General features: G+C 42.3%; 1 protein-coding gene across 5 annotated transcripts in view; it reads left to right on the top strand.

Moving 5' to 3' along the window:
- Nucleotides 1–20,091, top strand: part of MACROD2 (mono-ADP ribosylhydrolase 2) — a 1,527,488-nt gene that overhangs the window by 402,070 nt on the left and 1,105,327 nt on the right. For all 5 annotated transcript variants that reach the window (XM_053284588.1, XM_053284587.1, XM_053284586.1 and 2 more), the window contains one exon: nucleotides 12,204–12,320. In XM_053284588.1, coding sequence (XP_053140563.1) covers nucleotides 12,204–12,320 — 117 coding nt within the window. The remainder of the gene's footprint in view (nucleotides 1–12,203; nucleotides 12,321–20,091) is intronic.

The raw sequence follows: 20,091 nt of genomic DNA, 5'->3' as shown, positions 1-20,091 counted from the left end.
CAGTGTCTCACCTAAGGTCCTGCAGTGGGTTTCACGCCTGATTGGGGAATGCCAGGTCCCCCCAGTCCTAGTCTTAACACTCTAATCACTACACCACACTGGTTCTAAACAGTGTGTGCCTATTGATTGCAGAAGAAAAAGGAGATTAATTTTTAGTGGTCAAGTAAACAAGTGGGGAGGAGAATGTAGGATACCTTTAGAGAGCACGAAAGGGTTTAATTGTCAAAATGTGAGGAGTCTGTGGGCCCCGAGCAGGCCCTGTCAGCCCAAGCCCTTGATCTTTTAAGAACCTAGTAGCAACACCTCTGCAAGGGGGAGAGAAGAGAAGAGGGGAGAGTGGCAGGATTGTGCGTGCAAAATCTATCTTCCTCTGAGTATGTTTTGGTGTAAAAAATTAGCATTCAGCTAATTTAACTAGCAGGGCAAGGGGCGGGGGAGAAAGGGAATGAGAGATGTGGGGGAAGAGGAAGACAGAAAGTGGTGCGAGGTGGGCATGAGGTGGTGTAAGACTATGTGCGGCACCCCAGAGGTTCATCAGAATCCAATCTGGCCCACCACCCGATTTGAGTTTGACACCCCTGACATAGTGCATTTGCAAGAGAGAGAAAATCCAAGCCCCAATATATATGAGGGGGGGATTCCTGTTGCACCCCCTGTAATTCCATCCTGGACCGCCCCTGTATATCGGTTATCAGCAATATAGGAAGATGCTGAAAGGCTTCATCTCATACTGTGTGGGAGATGGCAATGGTAAACCCCTCCTGTATTCTACCAATGAAAACTACATGGCTCTGTGGTTGCCAGGAGTCGACACCAACCTGACGGCACAACTTTCCCTTTACTTTTTTATCCGCACCTGCAGGAGCAAGGCAAAATATGCTGAGCCTTTTTGTTCACAAAGCATCCCCCGGCACTGTTAATGCTATTTGCTATGCCTTGGTTTAATTTTCCATTCTTAAGGTTTTCCCCTCAATAAGAAATACATCTATCTGCATTGTACATTATTAACTTTTCAGTGTCTATTGTATAACTTTAAATATTAAACTGGGCAGAGCTGCTAAGATTTTTTTTGCACACAAATGCTATATAAGTAATTCATGAGCAGGCATTTAGCTTTGTTATATTTTTCTTGTGTGCTTTGAAAGGACATTGCTTATGGCTTTTTCTAGTGCTTTTTGACAAATCTAAATACTGTACTCATTGTTTTTAATATAGTTCAAGTAAAAAACCCCTAGCAAATTACTGTGTCCTTCTCATCTTCTACTAAGCAATTATTTTCAGAGTGATAAACAGAACACTTGGGTTCCTTGTTTATGTTCCAAATGACCATTGATCATCCTAGTACTGCGTTGTTTTTTCTTTGCATAAAAGCGTTTGCAAGATTGCAAGTGGGGAAAAATACAGTCTTTTGTGGGAAGGTGTTCTGGTCAGAGATTTTGGCTGTCATTGCATCTGCCTTGTTCTGCCACACGTGACCCCTGTTTCCTGCTCTCTGGGTAAGGGGACCAGCAGGAAGTGGCTGCAGGACACGGAGGGGATGTAATCTTCTTATGCATGAAAGTATTTAAACAGACAGCTGAGACCTAGGAATTCTACTTATGGTCCCAGTGTTTTTGGAAGGTCCCAGGGCATGGTTGTGAGGGTACATGTTCAGCCAACCTGCTGAAGCTAAACAGGTCTAGTTCTGATCAGTGCCTGAATGAATGACGGTCTTGGAACCCCATATGAGCTGCTTTGAGTTCCATGAGGGAAGAAAGGTGGGATATAACTGTAATAAATAAAGTATGGTTCCTAAGAGCTGGAACATTTGTAATGCAATTATTTGTAATACAAATAATGGCTTTAAACTCCACTAGTAATTCCGTGTAACATGAATTTAGCACTAGTACTAGCTGCTTTACAGAATACTCTAAATTACTCTTTCCTCAGGTGGGTATGGTAGGTTTGGCATGAAACCAGAGACTAACATAGGATTAGGATAATACTGTACACAGGATTAGGACAGAACACAGGATAGAACTAGTTTCCCTTGAGATAGTTTAAGGGAAAATCAGACTGCAGTGTAGAAATAGGTAAGGTGAGGTGAGGTTGGTTCAGGATGGTGATGTGTACAAAACAAGGTTTGTGCACTGGTTCGGCACTGAACCGGTTTGGATCAGGTCCAGACTGGTTCAGCGCTGCAGGGAGGGGAGCAGCAAGCAGGAACCTGCACACAGTGCCGGCATGCATATGGTATCCATGCATGTGCAGATGCCATGTGTGTGCTGGTTCTTGGGGACAGTGCCATCACAGCAGGAGAGAGCAGGCAAGGACCTGCTTTCCTCTTTAAAAAAGATCCCACTCTGCTCGTCTCTTCAGCGCCGAACCAAGGTTCGTGCACATCCCTAGCTAAGAAGGGACTTTCCTTGATGGGGAAAGTAGGCTTTAAAAGAAGAGAAGAAAATTGTCTCAGGAGTAAAGGAGAGGGATTGTTCTATGCATGATAGGCAGGAAAGCATAAACATAGAAATGGTTGTAGTAGAAGCTGACCATTTATGAGCATCTGTGAAAATGGATGGAAGATGGAGGAGAGCTTTAAAAGCGAGACTGTAGAAGCTAATACAGACTATGACAGTGTATCCATACAGGAACTGAAGGGATCACAGAATTAAAGCTATACATAAACATTACTTGTATTGTACCAGGTCTAAAGTTCACTCATACAAAAATAAATAAAAACTGAACCTCATCTGTTTATAGAGTTTGTGTATACATCTTTCTGACATGAACAAGAGTCCAATCTGCAATACCTGTATTTAAGGTGACACATTCCTATTACAGAGTATCCAATTTAGACCTATGTACTCAGATTTTGAAAATCCACATACCTACTAAATCAAATGATATAGATTCAAGCTGATTTAATGCTATAGAAATCAATGGAACTAAATCAACCTGAATCCCAGATCCGTTTTTTAGTTGGTTGGTATATTGAGCCATTGGGGCTGTGTCTGCCTTTCTGCGTCTGAAAGTAAAAAGATGACCTTGGTCTGTAAATAGATGAGAAATGCTCACCATGAATATGAAACAACACATGCTAACTCAGAACTAAACCCATGGAGTCTAGTATAAATTGGAGCACTCTAGAGGAATGCATTGTTTGTGAAAGAGGGATGTCAGGAGGGAACACTTCCTTAGGGCACCAGATAGGTTTCTTCATCTTAATGTGCTAATCAAGAATCATATCAGACTAGACCTCCACAAAGTATGGATCATGAAAGCCACAGTGCTTGCAAAACATATTTTTAAAAAATAATTCTCATCCATTTAAAAAATTGTCTTTTTAAGTGTTCAGTTTTATTGGGTCTGAGACAACCCAAGAAAACAAAAATGTATAACTTTGCCCCCATCCTCACTCCTGTTGCTCACTTTTTTAAAGCTGAAAATTTCAAGTTAGTTGGCATGCTGATATAGCAAGTTCAGTGAGTACCGCTAAAACAAACATATAGAGGCTATTCACACGGTCTGCAAAAATCGGGCTAAGGGAGCCTAGCCCAATTTTTGCAGATCGTGTGAACCACCAGGCTTGGCTGTGAGCCCAGTGGTTCCTGAGCGAGTAACCGCTCAAGTAACCCTCCCCTTAAACCGGGTCTATGGAGCAAGCGCTCTGCACACCCGGTTTTTTTGCTTGTGAGTTGCCGTGGTGCGGCTCTGTGCTGCGGCTACTCATGAGTAGACCCCCGGCTGGGAGGCTCAAAAGCAGCCTCCCGGCTCAGATGTCTCTCCAGCATGCCCTGCACACGCGCGCAGGGCATGCTGGAGCTTCCGGGGGCCGCGTGCCCCCCCCAACTCCCCAGGCCCCGCTGGCTCCATCACAGAGCCGGCAGTCGTGTGGATGGCTAATCCGGCCACCCCGGCAGGGCTTCCCAATCGTCTGCAGGGAGAGCAGGCTTAGCCCGCTCTCCCCGCTAACCCGGACAAAATGGGTCTCACTGATCATGAGACCCGCCTCATAGTTTTATATTTGTTTGGCTTGCTTGCTTGCTTATTTATTTATTTATTTATTTATTTAGCATATTTTTATACTCCCCAAAACTTATGTCTCTGGGTGGTTATTCAAGTTCAGAATTTCCATGCAAGTAATCAGGGTCCACTAGTTTTCCATGAAGTGCTTTACTTTCTGCTTCCCTTGCTGAGATCAGATTTTTTAACATTACTTGTCCATTATCAATAAATCCTCAATTTTTAGTATCCAGTCGCTTTCTGTTGGTTGGGTTAACACATTTGTGTGTTATGGCTTGGCACACCACTGTCAGGAGATTATAAATCTTATAGTAACTGCTTGAGTCCTTATCATGGATACCTTCCTGTAGCATTGCTCATGGATTAAGTTTGTATTTTTCTAGTTTAATGTTGATTTGGATCATTTTTCAAAATAGTTACATTTTGACACCAGAGATGTAAGTAGCACTTGGTCTTTGGATATCCCTTCCATATATATGCCATGGTTAGGTTGTCCCCATATAGGACAATAAAGATGGAGTGGCAATGTCAAATATTTCTTACTAATATGCAACTTTACAACTTGCAAAATGGTAAGGTGGGGTAAGAAGCGATATTTGCATACTAAAATACTGGGTTAGGTTTGAATACTAAAATATTGTGGGGGATTACACATAGTTATTTAGTTGGTTCCAGACCATACTATTCTTAAGTCCTTTTCTAGGATGTCCAGTTCTAATATTTCCCCCTCATTTTCATGTCAGGTGTTCTGTTTATTCTGCTCTTCTTAAAGTAGCATCTGATAAATCTGTGAAACTCGGTTTTTGTTTACTAAATCTGCTATGTGGTACAGGTTTTCAAATGGTGTCAGCTCTCTAATGACTCGCATATGGAATAAATAATTCTTTTTCATAACACTTTGTATCTGCAGGTATTCCAGCCAAGGGAGGCAGATCTCAAGGGATAACTGCTGCAGCTTATCCAATGGTATTAGGCTGTGATAGTGATACAAGATAGAAAATTGCTTGATTTCGCCTTCATCCAAGAACAGGAATGGTTAAAGAGAAGCTTGTTTCGAAACACTGGATGTATTGAAAACTGCACCAGTGGCAATATACCTGGTGTGACAATACCACCTATCCAAGATGTTGCATGTGGTAGAGTCTGTTAGATATTTATATGTTCTTTTCATTTTGTTGTCCATATGACAGCTTTCAAAGGCTAGAAGGCAATTGTTATGAATGAGTCCATTCAGGAGCAAAGGATCCTTTCATACCCCACCTTACCATTTTGCAAGTTGTAAAGCTGTGTAGTAGTAAGAAAGATTTGGCATTGCCACTCCTTCATCTTTATTGTCCTGTATGGGGTCCAGGCCTAATTCTTCTTCCAGTCTAAAAAAAGTCCTGGATGCAAGAACCGTTCTTCCATGCACAGATGGAGATGGTACATGGCTTGAGCTAGGTGTGAATGTTAGAGTGGTTTGAAAGGGAGTCAGTTTTTCATATCCTACTCTAAAAATATCATGCAGATTAGAGCTTGGGTATTAACAGCCACCCTTGTAATTGTGGTATATGTACACACACACACACACACACACACACACACACAAAATTTGTAATTGTGGTATATGTACACACACACACACACACACACACACACACACACACACAATTGAGAAGCAAGCTACAAGAAAGAAAGGGCACACTATGATCCATGAGCATCTATATTATAGGTATTCAAATAATGAAACACACATCAATTTCCTTGGATATCAATCATTCTTGTCTGTCCTCTTCCAGGCTTATAAAGCTTGTCAGTTTCTTCATTAGTACTATATCCCATAATTTATATAACCGTTATATAACTGTAGTTGAGAATTCACACTTACGCTTCTTGGCAATTGGGATTTTCGCAGCACAGGCACATATTTTGTACATTTATTTCTTCTCCCGGGTTCACATTTATTTCTAGTGTGGAAAATACTGAATGTTTCAAATGGAGAGGTTTGAAAATGCAATTTTATAATTGTGCTTGCCTGTGATGATTAAAATACACTTCAGAATAGCATCTTGTAAATTTAATGAGACAGCTTCAGCATGGATTTTGAGTATTAAAAGGAATCATTTATGCTTTTTTAAATCTAGACTGCCTGAAAGCTAACAAAGGAATAAAGCACATCAAAGAGTTCAAGCATGTTTCTGAAGTATAATAAAGTAAAACCTTCAGTTTCAGCCTTTTTAAATGACAGCACTGGTCACTCAACACTTTGCTACGTCAGCAACTACTGGCATGACCCTTAGTTCCCCCTTTCTCCCATTTAGTTACATATTATGAATGTAATACGTAACTAGATTTCAGAGGGGGCTCAAGTGGACACTTGAGAGAAACTGCAGGTCCATTTTCCCGCTTAACTGCCGTTCTCCAGGTTCAGATGCATGGGTAGCGAAACCAGAGGTGAACAGACCTCCGGTTTCATATGTCGTCTAAACCAGCCTAGTAAAACCAACGAACCTATTTTCAATGACATTTAATCTGACAAATGTTTGTGGATATGCAATCTACTACAATTCATCCTCCTGATATAATTCAAGAATCCCCTTGGGATTTGAAAATAAACTGTATAGTCATTCAGTGTAAACGTTCCATGCTGATGTCCCAGCATATCGAACAGGGATAGCAAACAGGACATAGGAGTTTAGCAGGAGTTTAGCGGGAAGTGTGCGGGGGAGCCTGGAACAAGCCCCTGTGATCACAAGGAGCCTGGTGGAGAAGAGAACGTAAGTACATATCCTTCCCTCGTATCCCTCATATTCTTGGGAAAGACTGTTTGGACAGTTAAATAGTTGACCATTACAGCTGAGACCTATCCTAATAAACTATCTAATAAATGGACAATAAGCTCCCTAAATACTGTAAAAAGCCAACTAAAACAGTATGAAGATCAGCAGGGGAAGGGGCACTTCCCAGTGTATTGCACAACGTGCCACATGTACGACTATTTGTCCTATGGGCAGAAGTCATGGGTGTGTGCTCGGTGCAAGGAGCTCCTGGCTCTCAGGGTACAAATCCGTTCCCTTGAGACCAAGGTGGCGGATCTGGAGAAGCTCAGAGAGACAGAGAGGCATGTGGATGAGAACTTCAGGGATGTGATAGAGACATCCCACTCCAGGGCTGGTAGCTCCTCTGCTGTCAGGGAGAATGAAGGTCTTGGGCAAGGAGGACATCGGTCTGAGGAAGAGGGAAATACTCCTTTAGAAGGGACCCCTTCCGTGGATGATGAGCCCATATCCTCTCGCACAGGGGATACTCCTCTGTGGGGTGGGGGCCTCCTTGTAGTTGGTGATTCGATCATTAGGGGGATAGAGAGATGGGTTTGTGACACACGTGTTGACCGCACGGTGACTTGCCTGCCTGGTGCGAAGGTTGCGGACATTACGCAGTGTCTAGACAGGCTCCTAGGCAGTGCTGGGGAGGAGACAGCTGTCGTGGTGCACGTTGGCACCAACGATGTGGGGAAATGCAGTCGGGAGGTCCTGGAAGCCCAATTTAGGCTGATAGGTAGCATTTTGAAGTCCAGGATCCCCAAGGTAGCATTCTCAGAAATGCTACCTGTTCCACACGCAAGTACAGTGAGACAGGCAGAGCTGAGGGGTTTCAATGTGTGGATGAGGCGTTGGTGCCGGGAGGAGGGGTTTAGATTTGTTAGGCACTGGGACACATTTTGGGGCAAGCAAGGCCTGTACAAAAGGAACGGGCTGCACTTGAACCAAGATGGAATCAGACTGCTGGCGCTTAAAATCAAAAAGGTTGCAGAGCAGCTTTTAAAATGACACCTGGGGAATAGCTGATGGGAGCTGGGCAGTGTCCCGTTTGGCAAAAGCCATCCTTTAAAGTGTGAGGCTGCAAAGAATTCAGATAAAACAGAAGGGGACAGAGCAGAACCGCATAAAGAGCAGATGGGAGCCTGTGCCAGCAGGTCAAAGAGTCAAAAGAATAGCATACATCAGGGGAGAGATTCAGTGTATAGGTGCTTATATGCCAATGCCAGAAGCCTCTGAGCCAAGATGGGTGAGCTGGAGTGCTTGGTTGCTAACGCAGAAATAGATATAGTGGGCATAACAGAAACATGGTGGAACAGCGAGAACCAGTGGGACACTGTTATCCCTGGATATAAACTCTATAGAAGGGACAGGGAGGGGCGCCATGGAGGAAGGGTAGCACTGTATGTTAAAGAAGGAATAGATTCTAACAAGCTAGAAAACCAAGGTGGACTGGAGTCCTCCACAGAAACCCTGTGGGTGACTATACAAGGCCGGAAAGGGAAAGTGCTACTGGGGACGCGCTATCGCCCTCCGGATCAAAATGCCGACAGTGACTGGGAGTTGCAGGAGGAAATCAGGGAGGCGTCAAGGAGAGGCAGGGCTGTAATTATGGGTGATTTCAACTACCCACACATAGACTGGGTAAATTCACATTCAAGTCAGGACAAAGAGGTCAAATTTCTAGATACGCTAAATGACTGTGCCCTAGAACAGTTGGTCATGGAACCGACCAGAGAGAAGGTGACCTTGGATCTTATTCTGAGTGACACCCAGGACCTGGTGCGTGATGTCAGTGTCATCGACCCTTTAGGGAACAGTGACCACAGTGCCATACATGCGGGGAGAGAATCACAAAGGATGTCTAACACAGACATTTTGAATTTCAGAAGAGGAAACTTCTCCAAAATGAGGAGTGTAGTGAAAAGAAAGCTGAGGGGGGAAATCAGGAGAGTCACTTCACTCCAGAGTAAATGGAGTTTACTCAAAACCACAATACTAGAAGCCCAGTTAGATTGTATACCCAAAAGGAGGAAAGGTACCACTAAGTCCAGGAGGATGCCAGCATGGCTAATGGGTACCGTCAAGGAAGACATAAATGGGAAGAAGACTTCCTTCCAAAATTGGAAGGCCTGTCCAAACAAAGAGAACAGAAAGGAACACAAACTCTGGCAAAAGAAATGCAAGGTGACAATAAGGGAGGCAAAAAGAGAGTTTGAGGAACATTTAGCCAAAAGTATCAAGGGGAATAACAAAAACTTCTTTAAGTACATCAGAAGCAGGAAACCTGCCAGGGAGGCAGTTGGACCATTAGACAATGAGGGAGTGAAAGGGATTATTAAGGAGGATATGGAGGTTGCAGAGAAGCTGAATGAGTTCTTTGCATCTGTCTTCACGGCAGAGGATACTGAGCATATACCTGTTCCTGATCCAGGCTTTTTAGGGATGGAGGCTAGAGAGCTGAGTCAGATAGAAGTGACAAGAGATGATGTTCTAAACTGTCTGGAAAAACTGAAAGCTAACAAATCACCAGGGCCGGATGGCATCCATCCAAGAGTCCTCAAAGAACTCAAATGTGAAATTGCCGACCTCCGTGCTAAAATATTTAACTTATCCCTGAAATCGGGCTCTGTACCAGAGGACTGGAGAGTAGCAAATGTAACACCGATTTTCAAGAAGGGATCCAGGGGTGATCCGGGAAATTACAGGCCAGTTAGCCTAACGTCCATTCCAGGCAAATTGATGGAAAGCATCCTCAAGGATAAAATTGTAAAGCACCTAGAAGAACAGGCCCTGCTGGGAGTGAGCCAGCATGGCTTCTGCAAAGGTAAATCTTGCCTCACCAACCTTTTGGACTTCTTTGTCGATGAGTGTGTGGATCAAGGTGATCCAGTTGACATAGTCTATCTGGACTTCCAAAAATCTTTTGACAAAGTTCCTCATCAAAGACTCCTGAGGAAACTTAGCTGTCATGGGATAAAGGGACAAGTACATGTGTGGATTGCTAACTGGTTGAAAGACAGGAAACAGAGGGTAGGTATAAATGGAGAGTTTTCACAATGGAGGGAAGTAAGAAGTGGGGTCCCCCAGGGATCTGTACTGGGACTGGTGCTTTTTAATTTATTCATAAATGATCTAGATGCAGGGGTAAGCAGCGATGTGGCCAAATTTGCAGATGATACCAAACTCTTCCGGGTAGTGAAATCCAAAATAGATTGTAAGCAGCTCCAAAAGGATCTCTCCAAACTGGGGGAGTGGGCGACAAAATGGCAAATGCGGTTCAATGTTAGCAAGTGTAAAGTGATGCACATTGGGATGAAAACCCCCAACTTCAAGTATATGCTGATGGGATCCGAGCTGTCGGTGACGGACCAGGAGAAGGATCTTGGGGTTGTGGTGGACAGCTTGTTGAAAGTGTCGACTCAATGTGTGGCAGCTGTGAAAAAGGCCAATTCCATGCTAGGGATCATTAGGAAGGGGATTGAAAATAAAACGGCTAACATTATAATGCCCTTATACAAAACTATGGTGCGACCACACTTGGAGTACTTCGTACAATTCTGGTCACCACATCTTAAAAAGGACATTGTTGAACTGGAGAAGGTACAGAAGAGGGCAACCAAGATGATCAGGGGCCTAGAGCACCTTTCTTATGAGGCAAGACTACAACACCTGGGGCTTTTTAGTTAAGAAAAAAGACGACTGCGGGGAGACATGATAGAGGTCTATAAAATCATGCATGGTGTGGAGAAAGTGGAGAGAGAGAGATTCTTTTCCCTCTCACACAACACTAGAACCAGGGGTCACTCCATGAAATTGATTGCCAGGAGGTGTAGGACCAACAAACGGAAGTACTTTTTCGCACAACGCGTTGAACTCTCTGCCACAGGATGTGGTGACAGCCAACAACCTGGACAGCTTTAAGAGGGGTTTGGATGACTTCATGGAGGAGAGGTCTATCAATGGCTACTAGTCGGAGGACTGTGGGCCACCTCCAGCCTCAAAGGCAGGATGCCTCTGAGTACCAGTTGCAGGGGAGTAATGGCAGGAGAGAGGGCACGCCCTCAACTCCTGCCTGTGGCTTCCAGCGGCATCTGGTGGGCCACTGTGTGAAACAGGATGCTGGAGTAGATGGGCCTTGGGCCTGATCCAGCAGGGCTGTTCTTGTGTTCTTACTTCAAGTGAACTCTGAATTAGTGCATTGAATGGATCTTCCTCCTCTTTCTGTTTTAGACAGCGTTCTATTAAATCAGATGCCCGGAACAAATCCAGTATTTAAAAATGACCCCTTCCAAATCAGATAATGTTATAGGTCCCACTGTACATTTTTGGAAGTGAAGGGGTAATGGGTCTGCAAGGACATTTTCAGGTCTATTTTGGATCAGCCCAGGCTCTAATTGGGGTCTGGGTGCAATCCAAAATATATTGAGGAGAGCAGATGCTACAAGTTTCTAATTTTACCCCATTGTGACTCTGAATCTTGACAATTCCACATGGCAGAACTATAATGATTTCCTTTGTTTTATGTAAATATTTATATTATTAGAGATTTTAAATCTTGGACATATTTTAATATTTCTTATTGCCATAATTTCTGAGCATATGAAGACAACATACGGTGACCACTGGTTTATTTATAATGATTTAATAGCATTGTAATTGATGTAGTGACTTGCAATGATTATTGTTCTGTTTTAATTGATTTTAATTTTTCTTTCCTGTGCTCTAATTGGAGAGAAAAAATCTCTCTCACTATACATGAATAGGCTACAGTTGTTATGTCTGTTTCTATTCTCTTCAGCTATTCTTCCACAGTTAATATTTTTCTTTCATGCTCTTGAGGGCAATAAGCACCAAGAACTGCACCAGTAACTTTTCACTGATATTACAGTTGCTGCTGTTATGATATAAATGATTAACTGTTCGGGATATTATGATAGTAATATAAAAGAAATTCCGGGAGATATGCTTTTGTGGTGTGCAAATTGTTCTACATTACTAGGTTTTATGATATGGAAAGTACTAAGCAATCTAGAGGCATGATTCTACTTATTTCATTTACTTATAACATTTACTACCTCACTGACTAACTCAAAAGTATTAGATAGTATTCATAAGGTAATATTAAACTATGCTTACATTTTTCACACTGTCTTTTAATAAAACAAAGCAAAATTTCTTTGTCACTTGACAACTGGCTAAATTAATAATCAGCAACATCAACAAGAGAGGATTGTTTTGTGAGAATTCCTTTATATGCAGGCTTAGCATCTTTCTGTTCATATTATGTGTGCATCCATGCCCAGTGATTACAGTACAGGCCTATAGCTACATAACATATTCATTTAGCCTTTGATAAGTGACTTTAAAGCAAATTTTCTCTCTTCCTTTTAAAAACTTTAGTTGATGGCTGTATACATAGAGCAGCTGGGCCCTGTCTAGTTGCGGAGTGTCGCAACCTGAGTGGCTGTGAAACTGGACAAGCAAAAATTACTTGTGGTTATGACTTGCCTGCAAAATGTAAGTAAGCTATTTCTCACACGTTTTTGTTTCAAATTATGTTGAAATGTTATGCACACCTTACTTTTCAACAGGCTAATTTAATGAAGTGTTCGTTTACCAATTAGCAGTGATATTAAATTAAACATGCTTTGTGATGACCTTCATCCTTTTGGGAATTGAGACATTTTTAAAAGCTGGACGTCCGTGGGATGCACAGAACAGATGCTTCCTTTGGAATCAGAACAGACTATAATACTTCACTATAAGACAAATTGTTTTGCATAAATGTTTTGGTACTTGTGTTTAAGAAAAAAATTCCACATTAACAAAATGCACATTGTCAAATTTAACTGCATGCTGGACAGCTTTTGTAGATGGTGAGATACCTTGATTGTGAAACACATTTTGCGCCAAGGAGTTCAAAGTGATGTATTTTGTTTTTTCAGCTTCTGTGTACAGGCTGATTGGCAATTACTGTGACGGCGTCACATTTAAGCATTCAGTGGAATGCAGTTATCAACACCAGAATGTTTCTTCTCTCCTTGAAAGCCAATTTGTCAAAATTCCCATTATATGCAAATAAGGAAAAGGTTATTTATTGACCTTCTTGCATAGCTGTTTAGCCATGCTTCAAACAATAAACATGGAGATAGCGATGGTGTGCAGCCTGAATATCTCTCCTTTCCCCCCAAATCTCTCTCTCTCTCTCTCATACACACACACACACATCTCACACACACACAGCCAGCATCTAAATTGAACTGAATAAATAGTATTTTATAGGTCACTGGGGCAGTCTTTATACAGCTCACTACTGGAAACATGCTGTGTGCAAATAGCTGCAAACTTCTAGCATATGTTTCATCATTTCTTAATGGTGCCGTTTGATTCACAGTGGTGAATTTAGGAATATATGTGCAGTTTTCTGGATTGTCTTAGGTGTCATTGCAAAAATGGGTTATATTCCATCTGACCAGCAGGAGATAGATTGTATATTCAAAACTGCCAATAGGAACAAAATGCCGCTTCCTGCCAATGTATCTTCTACCTCAGCTGAAGGTAGCAGGCTTCCCCCCCCCCCCCCTCAGCATCTCTCCAAACAAATTTGCAGCTGAAGACAAATAGAAGAGTCCTTCACATTACCTCAGGAACACTGAAAAAGGGTGAATCCTCACTTTGCCTAACCCGACCTTACTAATAGAGAGGAGGCACCGCACAGCCACTCCACAGCTGCTTTTTCTTCTTCGTAATATTGCATGCTGTCTGCTGTTTCCACCATCGTGCTTTAGCCACAGTTGTGGAGAATTCGCTTCGTGAACCAAAAGACAACTGCATGTTGTCAGTTGTTTCTACATTAGGTGTCAATCCTGAGATTCAGTGCAGAAGACTGTCTTTGTGGTGGCCATGTGAGTAGGGCTCTAAAAGTCCAGACAATGCCCTCTAACAGAGCTCTTTCAGTCTGTTGTTTGTCTTAAACAGGAACTTAAATTGCTACCTGGAAAATTAATGTCATGCAACAGGCAGAAAAGCCAACAGGTTATACCATTCTTATTCAGCGGTGCAGAATTATACACTTAAGAGTTGACATCAAAATATGTTGCTTTAAAAAGAAAAAAATGTTTATACTTGCTTCTTTGAAATATTCTTAGTTTTAACAATATCTTAGCAATTGTATTATATATAGCTCAAAATACTTAATTTTTAGGATGATTATATGTATGTATGTATGCAAGGGCTGGGACTTACACATGAGAAGGTGGCCTGGTGACCTGGAAACACCTAATGCTGTAGTAACAGTGAAGCTAAGAAGATCATATGAATATGGTCAGTTCATGGATGGAAAACCACTGGGAGCTCCATCTATTCTAAACTTACCTGAGCCTCTAATTAGATATATGGATAAAGATAATCAGCAGGGTGCGGGGCCCAGGGCCAGTCAGCCAGTGTGGGGCCCCCTTCCAGTTAATTCTAATGGGGGTTAAAAGAGTGGGGCCCGGGGGAGTTGCCCTGCTTGCCATGCCTGAAGGACAGGCCTGAAGATAATGGGCAACATTCAGAGTGTCCCACTGAATGTAATGACTAACTTGTCTCATTGATTTCCATGGTGCTTAGTCATGACTGTCTAGTCTAGATGATGCCCAGTAGTAGTAGTAGTAGTAAAAATAATAAAAAAAAAAATAGAGCCATTGGATACTGTAGCATTTTTTCAGTTTTAGCAACAACAGAAACTTTTTTTTTGCTTTTTTGACAAGAACAATACAGTAATAGGATTACTAATTTCATTCATCAGTTGAGTGATTTGTTCTAAGTATGTTTTACTAAAGGTGGCTTTGGAAATCTTTAGAATGACTTGTTTTTGCGGGGTGTGGGGACACATGCCCATATTAACTCAACAGCATCGTTATTCCCAGATTTTCATTACCAGATTATCATTTATTTAATCGCTTGTGTAGGTTGATGACAAGCATTCCACCTTTCACAGCAATCAGTACCTCACTCTCTCTGGCATATTACAGCACACAAAGGAATTCATATTCTGTTTTTGGCAAAATCATGGTTGTATTTCGCTGATGTATTTCCCTCCATAGCAATAAAGGGCTCTTATAATAGCAAGTTCAGATTCCGCCTGCTCTTCTTGCTGCTGTGGGGATTTGTGTGTGTGCCATTGATGCCCTTCTTACAGTCCCTTCTAATCCATGATAACCATTACAAGTCCCAAAGGGATTGTCTAACACATCAATGCATTTTTGGAACAACCGTTGTATATAAGCAATGTCAAACAAATGTTTCTAGGAACATTTTCAGTTTGCTCCCTGCTGCCTCACTACCAGCCTTTGTGCATCTGCAATTTGATTGGCTTTTATTGTGAATGTTTATAATATGTAAAAAGATATAATGAGCAAGTCTTTGTTGTTTTTGTGTTGACATTTGATAGAGCAGAGATTCTAAGATGTGAAAGCAGGAGTATTAAGGGTATTCCTTTCCTATTAAAATTCAGCATCATACTAAAGGTTGATGGTCATGTTAATTTGCACACTCCAGAAATTTGTTAGCTTGATCACTATCCTTAGGAAAGACTATATGGCTATAGCTTTATCTTACTGATCCATTTAATATAACAATGTAGATCAATCCAAAGTGATAATGTAAATGTTCTCTCCAAGGCAATCCCTGCTGTGATATAAGTACTTACTAGTGACATTGGCATTATCCACAGTGGGAATAATCAGCCTTGCTTTAATTAGAGTTATCTGTAGAGATTAGAAAGCACTCAATAATTGTGTATGCATAATAATTTGGTTTTATTTAAAAATGTATATTTGAGGGCATTAGCTTAAGGTGAGATGATTTAAGTCTGTACCTACTTGCATTGATATCATTTAGGAAATGGTCTTTAAGTTAATTCATGGCACTGATACAGTGTTTATCAGTGCATTATATACATTATTTAAAAATGGGAAATGTTGGTCGTTATCACATGTATATTTACTTCACATTGGTTAAAGCATTTTTCAAATAACTAGGCACTAGTTGCATAGTATAGTCTCTACTATAGTGCTTCATGTAGTTAACCCTATGAGTCCACAAACCTGCAAGTTTTGTTCAGATCTGTTTGTTCAGATCTCCCATCTAACTTTGTCTTAGGCAAGTTTATCCCTCAGCCTTCCATCTGCAAAATTGGGATAGTAATGTCTACTTTTATAGGGCTATTGTAAACACTTAGATATATAGAGTTTTTGCTTCCTCAGATGACTCCACCCTTTCTCCCTTGCTTCCTCCTATGCTTGGAGCTGCATCCCAGTACAGCTGCTTAATGTCTCCTTTCTTACTTCCTTTAAAACCCACCTTTCCAAGAACTATTTGATGCAAACTCTTAGTCCCTATATCCTATTGTGACTAAGCCTAAGTATGTATAACTTAATCCCATATTCTTCCACTGTCTACCCTGCCTCCACTTCCCTTCCCTTCCTCTGTTGTCTCCCCTGTGTCGAATTTTCTGTTGCAAGCTTGTTGAAGTGATCTATCCTCTTATACTCTGTCAAGCATTGTATAGATTAGGAACATAGGAAGCTGCCATATACTGAGTCAGACCATAGGTCCATCTAGCTCAGACTGTGTAGACTTGTCTACACAGACTGGCAGCGGCTTCTCCAAGGTTGCAGGCAGGAATCTCTCTCAGTCCTATCTTGGAGATACCAGCGAGGGGACTTGAAACCTTCCCAGATCAGCGGCTCCATCCCCTAAAGGGAATATCTTACAGTGCATACACATGTAGTCTCCCATTCATATGCAACCAGGGCAGACCCTGCTTAACTAAGGGAACAAGTCATGCTTGCTACCACAAAACCAGCTCTCCTTGATGGTGCTATATAAATAATAAAATAATGACAGTAAGAATTTATGTGAAGTACTTTGAACAGCATACCTAAAACTAGTAGGAGTATCCAAACACCAGCATTTTTATATACCTCAGATTGTGCAGAGAGGCCCATAGCTGTAGTAAATTAATGACTACCAAGCCAGAGGTTGCTGGTTTGATTCCCCGCTGGTATGTTTCCCAGACTATGGGAAACACCTGTATTGGGCAGCAGTGATATAGGAAGATCCTGAAAGGCATCATCTCATACTGAGGAGGCAATGGAAAACCCCTCCTGTATTCTACCAAAGACCACTACAAAGCTCTGTGGTCACCAGGAGTCAACACCGACTCAACGGCACACTTTACGTTTAGTCCCACTGAAATTAATGGGAGAAGTTAGTTATAACTAACTAGTCAGATTGGCCAACCAGCCCCTCCTGGCTCCAACAGGAGACACTGATTGTTTTCTCATCATTAAAGCTGTTTTAGGTTTTAGAGAGGTTTTATTTGTAACGATAAAGATTTTATGGTTCCTTTACAGAGAGAATTGAAGAGGAAAAGGAGGACAAAGAAGCTGTGTAATTCATGAAAAATGCGTTCATTGGATGTAGTTTCAAAGGAAGCTGAAACCTCTCTCTTAGTTTTTTGCACAGAAAAGAGACTTGTGTGTGAATGCTGCTGAAGAGTGTCAGTTCTCTTCCTGTAATGCGTTGTCCCCTTTAGAACCTTGGAATCTAGCCTTTGTAAATATATAATGTACAGGCAAAAAGCTTAAAAATGAAGTTAAACAGGGAGTTGTATGTATATTAACTTAAAGATATACATGTTTTGAGTTTTTATTCTTCAGTGGCTGACACATTACACTGCACACTGGTGTGGGAGCAACTGCAAGAGCAGCATGGCTCATGTCAGTGTACCCGTCTAAAGGGGTTCTGTATTAGCATGAAATTGAAAACACTATTCCTACCACTCAGTATTGACAAAATAATTCAGAATACGCTAATTTAGGCAACCCCCTCTGTGATTTAGGATTGAGCCTTCTGAGCTTGCTCTCCATTTCCCTCTGTGGTTTTACTCTGACTAGCGACCCGCACAGAGCATCTGTGCGCTCTTTGTGGCCGGCGGTTACCTCTCCCCGCTTCTGCCCCAGTCTCTGCTTCCGGGCCCAGCCACCTCTCCTCCCTACTGCCACTTCTGCCCCTCCCCCACTTTCTTTCCCCCCTCCTGGGCCTTGCCTCCCCTGCCAGACCGGGCCCGCCACCTCTGGCCTCCATGGCTGGGCCACGGCGGCGGCAACCAACCCTCCTGGGTGTGCCTCAGCCAATCAGGCACGTCTGCCGCCCAACCAATCAGCTGGGCTCTGGGACCCACATTCCAAGGCACATCCAGGAGAATTAATTAGATTTTCTAGATCCACAGATCCATTAAATAGATTTTCTAGATCCACAGAACTCCTCTCCTGGCGTGCTCTGCCTGTGAGGGAAGCGGCACTGCACATTCAGGGCCTAGGGGATTCCAAACTCAGTTCTGCTTAAGACAGCAGAGAGATTTGAAATACCTGGGACACTGTTTGTGATTAGAAGTGATTAATTACAATGTTCCAGGCAAGATTTAGCATGTAATAAGAGGAAATGAGGCGTAAAGAGTATTTATGCAGGATAATAAAGAAGAAAACTATAAAAATCACTACTTTAGATTCTGAAGTGATATTAACAGAAAAGTGTAAGAAACTTGAAAAAAGAATAACTTATTTTCCTTCTCAATAGACTTGAAATAGCTCTAACTATTGATTGGTATTATTATTTGAGGTAGGGAAGAAGAATACAGTGTCATGCTCACTGATTGTTCAAAGACATAGAGAAAGTATAATAGGAATGGGAAATGAATCCTGGCTTAACTTTGTACCAGTGCTGTTACTAGACCATATTCTGTTCCTGTTAACGACAATGTTATTGCAATGTTACTACTTCTGTGAGCTATCTCAGGCAGCATTTCACTGGAGGGGCAGGACACAAATATTTTGAATAGGTAAATAAATAAAAATCAAAACTATTGGCTCGGCAAAAACACATTGCAACCGCAGATGCTAAAAACAGCAGTAAAATATAAGTCCATCAATTACACTCTGCAGAATTAGGACTTATTTCATCAGTGTGTATTCTAGCATTATAGTCCAAAGTGTCAACACTGTCTATATTTTGAGAGCATTCACCTGGCCCAAGCTGCCTGGGTTACCTGAAGCAGCTCATGTCGTCTAGACTCTAGACGACATGAGCTAGACTCTAGACAACATGTTGCTCCAGGCCTCTTCAGATCTGCAGAGCCCAAGTTTTTAACACGGCATTATACTGAGGTAGAACAAACTGTGGGTTTGTTGTACCTTGACAGGCAATCATCTGTGTAGTCGCCGCCAGGTAGCTGGGCTTTCCCCCTTGGCCACCAACATTTGAGCAGTAAGTTGGAGGAAGGAGCAGAGGTGCACCTAGGTAATTTTGGAACCTCGACTTTGGTGCCCACCCTCCCTAGGAGACAGACAATCTAAAAGTGCAGAAGATGGGTACAAAGGGACAGCACCCCCTTCAAAAGCCGGAGCATGATTACCACCACTGTGCTCCAGCACAGCCAACCTAGAAGACAGACTTCATTAATTCACCTTTGGTTGAACTATAAGTTTGTTCCTTGGATGCACCCAAACTTCCAGAAGGTCCACCTCTGTCCCCTTTGCCAGACTCCTGACGAGATTTTTCAAGAGCCTCTATACGTGCACTAAATGCCTTAAGTTCACCCCTATCCTCCTCATCAGAGGACCATAAGCATGGAGGTGAGGGCCTCCTAGGGGGTCTAATAGGCTTGCTGCCAGATTCATCCGTCGCTTTTTTGAGTGTCATAGCCAACAGTGAAGACATATGTTTAGACAATGGAACAATGAAGAAACCAAATTCACAATAAAGTAACCCAACATGCAAACGCACACAGCAAAGACTCAAGTCACCCTTAGAGCAGGGCGTCTGTGCTTTGAGTTGCACACATTGTTAACCTGCGGACCTAATGAATCCTAACCTTTCTACCTCTCTCCCCCCCGTCTACACACACACACACACACACACACACACGGCCAGTCAGTAAGGGCGGCGTGGTGGCTGCCCCCTGCACCAAAAAAGGACAGAAACGGAAAACACTTTGTGGGTAGTTAAAAACAAGAACAAACCACATACAGTGTCCAGCCAGCCAGAGGAGAAAAGAGGCAACTTATCTGCTAGGAGGCAGGGAACTTCCTGCTTCCTCTTTGAGCTGCTACAGCTTATTACTGGAGGAAACAGCCTGCTAATCAAGGCTATTATCTCACCTTGTTACTTTGGGCGTCCTGCATCACCACCTCCCAGGATTGGACATAAAAGGGCAATGGAGACAAGTATACACGTGTCTGGC

This window comes from Hemicordylus capensis, chromosome 1, assembly GCF_027244095.1.
Source record: "Hemicordylus capensis ecotype Gifberg chromosome 1, rHemCap1.1.pri, whole genome shotgun sequence".
NCBI classification, from domain to species: domain Eukaryota; kingdom Metazoa; phylum Chordata; class Lepidosauria; order Squamata; family Cordylidae; genus Hemicordylus; species Hemicordylus capensis.
This window is presented reverse-complemented; position numbering and strand designations above follow the sequence as displayed.